This window comes from Canis lupus, chromosome 23, assembly GCF_048164855.1.
Source record: "Canis lupus baileyi chromosome 23, mCanLup2.hap1, whole genome shotgun sequence".
NCBI classification, from domain to species: domain Eukaryota; kingdom Metazoa; phylum Chordata; class Mammalia; order Carnivora; family Canidae; genus Canis; species Canis lupus.
The window spans coordinates 25,442,130-25,455,102 of record NC_132860.1 but is presented as its reverse complement, the minus strand read 5'-3'; the positions used below and the strand labels follow the sequence as shown (position 1 = coordinate 25,455,102).

Genomic DNA, 12,973 nt, shown 5'->3' with positions numbered 1-12,973 from the left:
AATAATTAAAGAAGCAGCCCAAGGTTATGCACGGGAGGTAAAGAGCAGTTTGGCTTCCTGTTGTAGGAAGGGTGGGTTAGGACTTCACCTGTAAGACATGTGGATTAATTCCCAGTGAAGACGCAATGTGTGTTGAGGCAGACACGGGCTCCTGATCCTCAGGCACGCTCTCTTCTAACATGGAATCCAAAACTGGCTCCTGGGTGATATCTACCATGTCACTGTCCAGCTCCACAACCCTCCCTAACTGCTCCACCTCTGGGCTCTGGCTCTGTAGACAGCAGAAAGATCAGGGAAGCAGCATTAAATTACACCAGACAGACAGCTTTTAGACCACATTTAGTTCATTCAGAACATGATATAGCAGGACTAGATTCTGCTGATCCTGCGACAATGCAAGATAGCATGTTTGCTAAAAAGGCTTCAACAATAATTATCCTAAATCCCCTCTATATGTACTTGGGAGTCCAAATACAGATTCCTGAAATCACCCTTTTGTAATATATGCAGGTCTGGTGTCTGGATCCGAAGCCCCATACTGAGCAAATAGTGGTCTTTATTATTATTATTATTTTTTTAAATAGTGGTCTTTAGACAAAGATTATGCCTTACCTGATTTAGCTAGCAAATATAATTTTCTGATATACACAGGATAACCCTGCCCTTACACTGCCTTGTAGCCAGAAGCCTTTGGGAAAAGAGATTAAAAGGTCTCCAACAACTTGGCATTTTTAAAATGAAAACAATTAGAAATAAATTTCCAGTGAACATAATTTGGGGCCTGGAGTTTACTTTTTGGGTAACCGAATCCTAAAAGTCAGCTGGGCTCTATATATGTAGTACCATATAAGATACAATGTTTATTTTCCCAAAAGGAAAAACAAAGTAATATTAGGAACTGTTTGGTGTTTTTCTTTTTCGTTTTGTTTTTTAAAATAAGCTCTATGCCTAAGGTGGGGGCTTGAACTGCTGATCCTAAGATCAAGAGTCCCATGCTTTACTGACTGAGCCAGCCAGGTGCCCCTAGGAACAATAGAATCTTGGAATAATCCTTTTGTTCAAGTGCTTAGAATTAGATTTACATTTATTAAGCAGTTTTCAAGATATACTCATGACTAACAGTTTATGATCTGGAAAGGTAATAACTCATCAATCTGTAGGACACTGTAAAATAACTGGTTCAGCACAAATTCATTAAGTATATCCTAAACTTGCATAGTACATCTGATAAAATGGTATCAAGTGGCTAAACCAATTTATGAAACATTCTCAAAATCAAAAAGTTTTACTAATTATTTTTATCATGGTATCATCTGTAGATTATTAATATTCCAAAGTTTGAGGCTTATCTTCATAAGTGGCCTATTTCACAGAGACCTTCAAATTGATGCTATTATGTTAACAGGTAGTTTAAAAAAATAATTTCATGGTTACTGTGGACAAAGAAATAGCCATTAATGTAACTTTTTCAACTTTAAAAAAATAAAAAAGTAGACTTGGTCACAATGTTCCTATTTTACTTACAAGAACTGTGGGAACACTCTAACTCCAAAGCTTCCTTCACAAGTTAGTTTTTAACCAATTCACTTTTAGGAAAAGTTATTAAACTACTTCACATCCTCTGTGTCAGCCTATCAGTGAGGATACTCTCTGTCTGTTGGGCTCCTATAATACCCCGTCTAAACTGTTTTTAATAATTTATCATGATATATTATGATTTCTCACATATGCAGTATTTATTTGTCCCACCACATTGTCAAGGCTTGGAAACAGATTATAGCCTACTTTTATTCTCTGTATCTATTATCAAGCATATTGTTAAAGTCAACATTCATCGGATATTCTCTTCATCAATTCTACTGCCTAGTGTGATCCCTGGCACACAGTAGCAAAAGCAATTGATAATATGAAAGAACAAGGAGTGAAGATGGGTGGGAGGAAAGGAAAAAAGGGGAGGATGGTTTCAACTTATACTACTCAACAAAGAAATAACAGCAGCAAGAGATGTTCACTTAGAACAATTTGATGAAATCTACCCATTTTGCCTTAAACGACTTAGAGACCTAAGGGACCCAGAGTATTTTTAAGAAGTATCAAGGTTTTATTTGCTCCACCCTCATGCATAGATTTTGAAGCTATGAGGTATCATGTAATAACTGGATAAGGGGGAAACTATGAAACTATGAGGAACTAGTAAGCTCCTAGGACCCCCATTAGTGAATTTGTTAAAGTATATCTAAGCAATTGCAATAAACTCCCCCAAAAGATGTCTGTGTACTTATTTTCAGAGAAATCTTGGGAGATCAGGTGCTTCTTCAAAGCCAGTCCTGAAAAGAAAAATAGACTAATAATAATAATAATAGAAAGATGGCTCAAAAGGGATCAAGGAAGTTGTTTTTTTTTGGTTTTGTTTTTAAAGGAAGCCCTTAGGAAATCTATGGAAAAGAGCAAATAAAATACTGGGAAAAGCAGACAAACAGAATATCTCTTTCATATATTATAATCTCTGAAAGTTGATCTTACTTATGTCTAAATACCAGCACAGTATATTACAATTCCTACATACAAAGGTACTATCTGTAAAATGACCGTCTCTTTAGATATATGGAGAGTGAAGTTTCATGAATGAAACCTTCCATGAGGGACACCTGGGTGGCTCAGCAGTTAAGCATCTGCATTCGGCTCAGCGTGTGATCCTGGAGTCCCAGGATTGAGTCCCACATCGAGCTCCCTGCATGGAGCCTGATTCTCCCTCTGTCTATGTCTCTGCCTCTCTCTCTGTGTCTCTCATGAATAAATAAAATCTTAAAAAAAAAAAAAAAAGAAAACCTTCAATGATTTTAGGAACCTTCACTTTCCACCTCAAGAGAATATTCCTCATACAAAGCTGCCAAACCCTGAAAATAAAGCACCTCTTAATCTAGAACATAAAGTAATTCAAGTAGGTAAAGTAAATCATGACATCCTTTATTCAAAAAAGGGTGAAAAACCAATCCATGGTCAAACAGATATTTAAATAATTCATACTGTCCTTCCCCTCAGTTTTATCTAGTATAACTATTACTGTTGCCTGCTACCAAAATAACTGGTTTCCTAACTGCAAAAAATGTTTCATATTCATTTGGCTGGAAAATCAACCCTATCAACATTACAGTGTTCTCAGGAGGAATTTCATGTCAGGGTTTCAAGGGCCACCAAAGTGTGTATATTTCTAAACATATATTCAGGGATATTACAACAAGAAGTGTAGGACAGTGCAACATTAATATCTAAAACAAAAAGGCTTCTAGTATCTATTTTAGAAATTTAGAAATTCTTCTAAATCCTAATCACTTCTTCCCTCTAAACAAATTTCTAATTCATTTTAATGTACTCATCAAGTAAGCAATAGTGAGTTTCTGAAGCAAGTCAACTATTCTGTCCTGATCATACTGAACACAAGATACAGTGCAGTAAAATGTGAAAGTAAAAAGCGAATATGTCTCTCTGCCTAAATGCCATTTGAGGTCTTTCAACAAATGGTTCTAAAGCCTGACCACATATTTCAATCACCTGGGGGAAAGCATTTAAAATATAATTCTCCCTGAACCCCATGCCATAAATATGGAATTAAAGGTCACCAAAGTAGTGACGCAGTCAACTGAAAACTGGATCTCAGATCAGCATTTTGGAAATGTTCTATCAAATGTTTCTGCAACTGCCCTGAATCATTTGTGTGATGAAAGTCTTTCTATCAACATTTTCTCTAACTTCAAAGGCATAGAAGAGATTATGTGGGGCAGCCCGGGTGGCTCAGCGGTTTAGCGCCGCCTTCAGACCAGGACGTGATCCTGGAGACCCCGGATCGAGTCCCACATTGGGCTCCCTGCATGGAGCCTGCTTCTCCCTCTGCCTGTGTCTCTGCCCCTCTCTCTCTCTCTCTCTCTCTGTGTCTCATGAATAAATGAATAAAATCTTAAAAAAAAAAAAGATTATGTGAAGATTTAGTTACCTCAATGTTTTCTGGCTGCGTAGATTTACCTCTTTAGGAGCAAATCAAAATTAAGAACAAACTACAAAGAGGGGAATAGGGATATTACATAAAAGGGAGTGGGATAAAGTGACCATTAAACAAAAATATAGATCTTCCTAATACCTAAAAAACCCTCTACTCTCAACTCTGAGAACTTGAGATTGTGCACAGGAGAAGGGGAAAAAAAAAAAAAAGCTAGAGCGGACTGAGGGAACACAATGTCCCTGAAATCAAGCTCCCCAGGGGTGACATTGTGAAGACAGTCATCTTGACACTAAGATGAAAAGACTGTGCTCTCTGCTCTCTGTTCCTGGTTCATTCAGATGGCTCAAGTACTTTCCTCATGCTAAATAAAATGTAGATCTTTGGTGCTAATGAAAGCTATGCAACTACTAACATTTTCTACCTGTCTCACTTAGGTCTCTGGGTAATATAAAGGAAGAGTCCTTCTTTACTATTCTAATATGTTAGCCTAATACCTAAACAACTCTATCTGTTTCTCCCATTTCTGCTTTCTCCATCCAAAGACCACCCACTTCTTCAAAGGGGATATCTGAAAAAGATCCCACTTGCTGTATTCTCATTGCCCGTTTGCATCCTTACCACGTCTCTTTTTCCTATAACCTGGTTCTTCTGAAATTTTTTGGTGCTCTTATTAAAGAGTCCTCACCTACTGACGTGTCATCACAGAAATGTACAGTTAACTCTTACTGTTTGTATTCTGGAAATTAAACAGCCTAAAAAAAAAATCACTGGTTGTCAAGACACATGACATAAATTTGCTCTATCCACAGATAAAGCTTTTCTTTCACAGCTGCATCTTTAGGATCTTAGAATTATTTTATTAGCAGAAATAAAGCTATCTGACTTATCTTGAGAAATACATATAATGAAAGATCAAAAAAACACTTTGGAGAGAAAGGGATTATACAAGGCATGATTCAGGAAAAAAATGAACGTGGAAAACTGGAAAACCAAGTCCATTTACAGCATTTCTTTAGGTCAGAAGAGATTTCTTAGGGACTTTATGCTACAAAGATTATGAACATAGAAGCCAATGTATTTTCCACTCCCCACTTTTATCATACCCTCCCCTCACCTTATACGCGCAAATATGAACATACATACACAACAATCTCCAGAAAATGCCTCCCAAGAAATTATTTAATAAATCATAAAAAACGCACATTTCAGCAGCCATAAGAATTATAGCACAAAAAATTCCAAAGGTCCTGCTTTTAGCAGCTGAGAGGTAGAGGATGCTTTACAAAGAAATTCTGTATTAAGTTCTCCTCTTTGAGGGAGTATGGCAGCAAAGAAAAAAATTTTTTGTAACTTGATTGAATATAAACAACATCCAAAGAAAAGTAAAACTCTTTATGAATTGGTAAAGAAACTACTTGATATTTAAATTACAACCCTTTCCCTGCATGGACAAAAGGTTTATACTGGCTTAACAATACTGAAAGAGTATGACACAAGTAATTGCAATAAACAATGCAGCCCTTCCCTCCCCACGCCAAATAATTCATTTATATTCTAAAACCTGACCTATTTTCAGAAAGATTATGTATTGTTAAAATACAAATATCAAGAGGTTACCTGAAGTATATAAGCAAACAATTTGAGAAAAATGGAGTTAAAAAACCCTTGCAGAAAGCTAATCGAACTTTTAAAAAACCACGGAGGTAAAGAACAAGATTAAACTGCACATCGGGTAGTCAAGGAAATTAGGATTTACTTTGTATCAACCCACACAAGCAAAATGCTACCTTAAGTTGATAACTAAGCAGAGAATTCAGCAAGTCCAAATGAAAGAGAGGGAGGTGTTTAAGAATGACAATCTGTAGAAGGAATGATCCACACAGTATGAGAATTCTTTAAATCTCTCAATTTAAAAACAGATGCCAGAACCACCTCATGCCCTCCCTTGTACTTGTCTCAACGTGATTGCCAATACATTTGTACTCTTCAAAGTTCCAGGGGTCATAAACAGCTTTGTACTAGCTGAATGACTTGGTTTCAACTTCTGTATCATGGATTCCATTCAAATTCACTGTCCTGTCTCTACCTGGGGTGGAGGTGCTGGCTTGCCATTAAGAGCCATCTGGAATGGGGTGGCCTGGCCTGCAGGAGGCAAAGGAGCAGTCTTCAACTTCTTTGTACTAGTTTTAGACGGTCGTTCCTCCTCCTCTTCATCAGAATCCTGAAGGCCATACTTGGAAAAATGAGAGACCTAAGGAAAAGAAAAATCCAACAAAATTACTTTTTTCAAGATTTTATTTTTAAGTAATCTCTCCATCCAACTCACAACCCCAAGATCGAACTCAAACTCGCAACTCAAACTCATAACCCTGAGATCAAGAGACACACTCTACCGACTCAACCAGCCAGGTGTGCCCCAGAATCCAACAAAATCAATTTTAACACTTATATTCTTCAGAGCTTCCATAGTACTGTCCTTGCAATCATGCAGAATTAGCTTTAAGAAAATACAAGAGAGCTATCAAAATATTTAAGGCATAATGAAATGTTATCTATCACACATACCTGTCCTTAGACTTAGATGTTTAGTAAAAGTACTAGTTGCTCGTATATAAACACTAACTTATTAATACAGAAAACCAAATCTAAAAAAGCCATTACTTTTTTAGTGCACAATGCATCGATGTGCCGCAAATGCACATTGATATACTGCCTAGTCGTTTGCTACAGACTTGTGTCAGGCCTTCAACTAGTTAAATAATCCAACTGGCTTAAAAGAGAAAGAAATCATGAGGTTAAAAAAATTAAGGGAGGGAGGAAGTCAACAGCTTCCTCACCAGAAAGCTGTAAATCAACTCTAGGAAGACTTGATATCAAGAGACAAAAATTCTGCCTCATGTCTCTAATGATGCCACACACTAAAAAACATTCCTTAGAAGTATATCTAAATGCTCACAGAAAGAGGCAGAGATGTGTGAGCATAAAGTTTTTAATAGCTCCTTATTGTGCTAGGGTTTAACTAAGATGTGCAACTTGGAGAAATTCATGATGCATCTCTTCATCTCTTTCCTAATTTGTAAAAATAAAAAGAATTTAAGAGAGGATCTCTTCTAACACATTTTGTCACTCTTTATAAGAACTAAGTGACTATTATACCTTAAACACCCAAGAACCCGTTTCAGGACGGTACTCTTTGAATTGAGCTCCCTGTTTCCTTGAAACTGCTTCCAATCTGCCCTCATAGTTGATATCAGCAAGTCGATCTGGGCTCTTTATTAAACAACGAGATGTTTTATCTGTTGGCCAAACTCCATCCAGTGTAACTTCAGCCTTCCTGTAATGTACAACCACATGAAGCATAAAATATTCCATATTTAAGATCAGAAAGCCAAGTAGCACCTCTATCAAAAACAAATAAAGGTACCTATGTTACTTTGGAATTATTCTGCAGGTGTTCCATAACCTTGAGTCTTGCCTCCCAGGGTAGAGTGGATAAGCTTAAAGCAAGGCATTACCTGCACCATCAATTCAGTATCTGGTTTAAGAGTCAAACTCCATTTATTTTAAACTACCACAGCATATCAATGATTTCCAATTAAATTTTAATTAACACTTAAACTATACAGCCTTGGGCAGCCCTGGTGGCTCAGCGGTTTAGCTTCAGCCCAGGGTGTGAACCTGGAGACCCGGGATAGAGTCCCGTGTTGGGCTCCCTGCATGGGGCCTGTTTCTCCCCTCTGCCTGTGTCTCTGCCTTTCTCTGTCTCTGTGTCTCTCATGAATAAATAAAATCTTTAAAAATAAATAAACTATACAGCCTTGACCAAATTCACTGCTAATAGTCCAGTACTATGATCGAAGTCTTTTTTTTTAAGGTTTTATTTATTTATTCATGAGGAACACACACAGAGGCAGAGACACAGGCAGAGGTAGAAGCAGGCTCCATGCAGGAAGCCCGATGTGGGACTCAATCCAGGGACTCTGGGATCACGCCCTGAGCCAAAGGTAGACGCTCAACTGCTGAGCCACCCAGGTGTTCCTAAGATCTAAGTCTTAATGAAGGTCTTAAAGTGCTATTTTTGTTAAAAAAAAAAAAAAAAAAAAACATTAATAATAGCAACTACCACTGATTTTTTTTTTAAAGATTATTTATTTATTCATGAGAGATCTACAGAGAGAGAGGCAGAGGGAAAAGCAGGCTCCATGCAGGAAGCCCGATGTGGGACTCGATCCTGGGACTCAGGGATCACGACCTGAGCCAAAGGCAGATGCTCAACTGTTGAGCCCCCCAGGCACCCCGCAACTACCACATATTAACAAATGCTTGCAGAATGAGATATCAGGAACACCATATGTTAACCATAAAGTAATGAGTGTGAAGAGGACTGTAACAGCAGTATGTGAGATCAAGGACTGTGATCTATTCATTTTGTATGCCTCAAACCTAGTATAGTGATTAGCACATAATAACGACTTTTTTCCTAACTTTTATTTATTAAGTAATCTTTACCCCCTCTGTGAGACCTGAACTCATGACCCTGAGATCAAGAGTCACAGGCTCCACCAAATGAGTCAGCCAGGTGCCCCTAGATGACTTTTTAAAAAATTAAGTATAATTAGGACACCTGGATGGCTGAGCAGTTGAACGACTGCCTTTGGCTCAAGGCGTGATCCCCAGTTCGGGGATCAAGTCCCACATCTGGCTCCCTGGGAGGAGCCTGCTTCCTCTGCCTATGTCTCTGCCTCTCATGAATAAATAAATAAAAATCTTTAAAAAAAAGAATTTAATATAATTAAAACACAATGTTTAATGTGACTTTTTTTTTAATGTGACTTTTAAAACATTTTTTTATTGGGATAAAAGGTATACCACAAAATTTACTATCTTAACCATTTCTAGCTAATACCATTCAGTAGTGTTAAATATGTTCCTACTGTTGTACAACCAGTCTCCAAAAGTTATTAAATATTTCAAAACTAAAATTCTATGCCCATGAAAAAACAACGCCTCATACTTCCAGCTACTGGTAAGCAGGATTCTACTGTTTGTTGCTGGGACTCTGACTCTGCAGATGGGCTTAAGTAAGTGGAATCATACAGTATTGACTTTTTACAACCAGCTTATTTCACTTAGCATGTACTCAAGATTCATTTATGATTTAGAACAGGTCAGAACTCCCTTCCTTTTTAAGGCTGTGTATGTGTATAAAACCGTATCTTGTTTGTCCATTCATCTGTCAATGGATAGATATCTGGTTGCTTCTACCTCCTATTATGTACATGGATGTATACACACTTCTTTGAGATCCTGTTTTCAATTCTCTTGTACACTCAGTATATCTATGTCTATATATCTATGAGATATATAGATCCATTCCTGGTTTTTATTCTTTTGGAATTGATGAATCATTCTTAGTTTTCTGAAGAATCACCATACTCTTTTCCATAGTAATTGCACCATTTTACGTTCCTACCAAAAATATAAACAGTGGTTCCAATTTCTCCACACTCTTGCAAAAACTTACTCTTTTTTGAAATTTAGTAACCATTCTAACGAGTGTGATAGCTCACTGTGGTTCTGATTTGGATTTCCTAATTAGTAATGCTGAGTGTCTTTCCTTCTTATTTTTCCTTCTTTTTTTAAGATTTAAAGATTTCTTTACTTATTTGAGGGGGGGAGAGAGAGAGAATGCATGAGTGAGCACATACATGGAGAGGAAAAGGGAGAAGCAGATTCCCTACTGAACAGGGAGTCCATTGCAGAATTCAATCCCAGCACCCCAGCATCATGACCTGAGAGCTAAAGGCAGACGCTTAACCAACTGTCACCTAGGCTGCCATAAAGAAATTATTTTAGAGAGAGAGAGAGTGAATAAGCAAGCACCAGCAAGGGGAAGGGCAGAGGGAGAGAAAATATCCACAAGAAGACTCCCTGCTGAGCAGAGTCAGACTCCAGGACCCTGAGATCATGACCTGAGCCAAAATCGAACTGGCCACTTAACCAACTGAGCCACTCAGGTGCCACAAGTATCTTTTCATAAACGTTTGTTGGCCATCTGTATGTCTGGAGAAATGTGTATTGAAGTCCTTTGCCCATTTTTAATTGAGTGTTTTGTATTTTGGTTGTTGCCGAGTTGTAGTTCTTCATATTAAACCCTTATCAGAAATATGATTTGTCAATATTTTCTCCCATTCTGTAGGTTGGCTTTTCATTCTGTTGACTATGTTCTTAGATGTACAGAAGTCTTGTTTTATTTTATTTTATTTTATTTTATTTTATTTTATTTTATTTTATTTTATTTTATTTTATTTTATTTTTTCATGAGAGACACAGAGAGAGAGAAAGGCAGAGACATAGGCAGAGGGAGAAGCAGGCTCCCTTCGGGGAGTCCGATGTGGGACTTGATTCCATGACCCTAGGATCACGATCTAAGCCAAAGGCAGACATCCAACCGCTGAGCCACCCTGCGTCCCAAGAAGTCTTGTATTTTAATATAGTCTGGGATCCCTGGGTGGCGCAGAGGTTTGGCACCTGCCTTTGGCCCAGGGCGCAATCCTGGAGACCCGGGATCGAATCCCACATCGGGCTTCCGGTGCATGGAGCCTGCTTCTCCCTCTGCCTATGTCTCTGCCTCTCTCTCTTTCTCTCTCTGTGACTATAATAAATAAATAAAAAAATTAAAAAAAAAATTAAAAAAAATATAGTCTAATTTGTTCATTTTTACTATTGTTGCTTATACTTTTAGTGTTTCACCCAGGAAATCCTTGTCAAAATACAACGACATGGGAGAAAGAATGTCTTCAACAAATGGTGTTGGGAAAATTAGACAGCCACATGCAAAAAAATGAAGCTTAAGTCAGTCGGAGAAGGACAAACATTGTATGTTCTCATTCATTTGGGGAATATAAATAATAGTGAAAGGGAATAGAAGGGAAGGGAGAAGAAATGTGTGGGAAATATCAGAAAGGGAGACAGAACGTAAAGACTGCTAACTCTGGGAAACGAACTAGGGGTGGTAGAAGGGGAGGAGGGCGGGGGGTGGGAGTGAATGGGTGACGGGCACTGGGGGTTATTCTGTATGTTGTTATATTGAACACCAATAAAAAATATTAAAAAAAATAAAAAAAATGAAGCTGGCCCACTTTCTTATACCATACACAAAAATTCAAAATGGATTAAAGAACTAAATGTGAGAAATGAAACTATAAAAACCCTAGAAGAGAACACAGGCAGTAATTTCTTTGACATCAGCCATAGCAACTTCTTTATAGATGTGTCTCCAGACACAGTGCAAACAAAATAAAAAATAAACTATTGGGACTACATCAGAATAAAAAGTTTCTCAACAACGAAGGAAACAATAACACTAAAAGGCAACCAACCTATGAGATGGAAGGAGATATTTGCAAAGATGCATCTGATAAAGGGTTAGTATCCAAAATCTACAAAGAATTTATTAAACACCCAAAAAACCAAACAATCCAGTTAGGAAATAGGCAGAAGGAAATAGGCATGAATAGACATTTTTCCAAAGAAGACATATAAACGGCTAAAAGACACGCTCAACATCATTGATCATCAGGGAAATGCCAATCAAAACTATAATAAGGTATCATCTCATATCTGTCAGAATGGCTAAAATCAACAACACAAGAAACAGGTGTTGGTGAGGATGTGGAGAAAGTGGAAACCTCCTGCACAGCTGGTGGGAATACAAAGTGGTACAGCACTATAGAAAACAGTACAGAGATTCCTCAAAAAGTTAAAAATAGAGAACTATCCTACATTTCAGAAATCACACTACCAGTATTTACCCAAAAATACTAATTCAAAGGGATACACGCATGCCGATATTTGTAGCAGCATTATCTACAATACCCAAATTATGGAAATAACTCCAGTATCCATCAGTTGATAAATTGATAAAGATGATGTGGCACGCGCGCGCACGCACACACACACACACGCCATGGAACATTACTCAGCTATAAAAAAGAATGAAATCTTGCCATCTACAACAATATAGATGGTACTAGAGAGTCTACTGCTAAGCAAAATCAGTCGGAGAAAGAAAAGTACTGTATGATTTCACTCATGTGGAATTTAAGAAACAAAACAAGCAAGGGGGGGGGGGGGGACCAAGAAACAGACTCTTAACTATAGAGAACAAACTGATAGTCACCAGAAGGGAGGTGGAGGTGGATGAGTGAAATAGGTGATGGGGATTAAGGAGTGTATTTGTGATGAACACTGGGTGATGTATGGAAGTGTTTAATCACTATACTGTATAACCAAAACTAAAATTACACTATATATATATATATATATATATATATATATATATATATATATATATATATAAAAAACACTTAAAAATATAGATATAATGTCATGGAACTTCTATGTTTTACTCTAAGATTTTTTTTTTAGGATTTTATTTATGAGAGAGAGAGAGAGAAAAAGAGAGAGAGAGGCACACAAAGACACAAGCAGAGGAAGAAGTAGGCTCCATGCAGGGAGCCCAACGTGGGACTTGATCCCCAGACTCCAGGATCATGCCCTGAGCTGAAGGCAGGTGCTAAACTGCTGAGCCACCCAGGCGTCCCTACTCTAAGAATTTTATAAGCTTTAGGTCTTATGTTTAGTCTTTGGTTCATTTTGAGTTCATTTTTCTATGATATAAGAGTACAACTTCATTATTCTGTATGTGGGATATAAGGTTTCCCAGAATCATTTGATAAAGATATTGTTCTCTCCCCACTGGTCTTGATAGCCTTGTCAAAAATCTACTGAATATGTATATGAGGTTTCTTGAGATTCCAGGATTTTAGGATAGATTTTTCTATTTCTGTAAAAAAAATGCTGCCGGCATCTTGATAGGAATTATATTAAATCTGTATATTGCTTTGGTTAGTATGCACATCTTAATAATAATTTAAAGTCTTGGGATGCCTGGGTGGCTCAGCAGTTGAGCGT

At 37.5% G+C, this 12,973-nt stretch overlaps 1 protein-coding gene across 5 annotated transcripts in view; it reads right to left on the bottom strand.

Annotated features, from left to right (window-relative positions):
* NUP98 (nucleoporin 98 and 96 precursor) overlaps positions 1–12,973 on the bottom strand; it is a 118,387-nt gene that overhangs the window by 37,201 nt on the left and 68,213 nt on the right. For all 5 annotated transcript variants that reach the window (XM_072794398.1, XM_072794394.1, XM_072794396.1 and 2 more), the window contains exons 19-21: positions 7,154–7,331; positions 6,084–6,248; positions 89–271 (exon numbers count right to left, since the gene is read on the bottom strand). In XM_072794398.1, the coding sequence (XP_072650499.1) occupies positions 89–271; positions 6,084–6,248; positions 7,154–7,331 (526 nt within the window). The remainder of the gene's footprint in view (positions 1–88; positions 272–6,083; positions 6,249–7,153; positions 7,332–12,973) is intronic.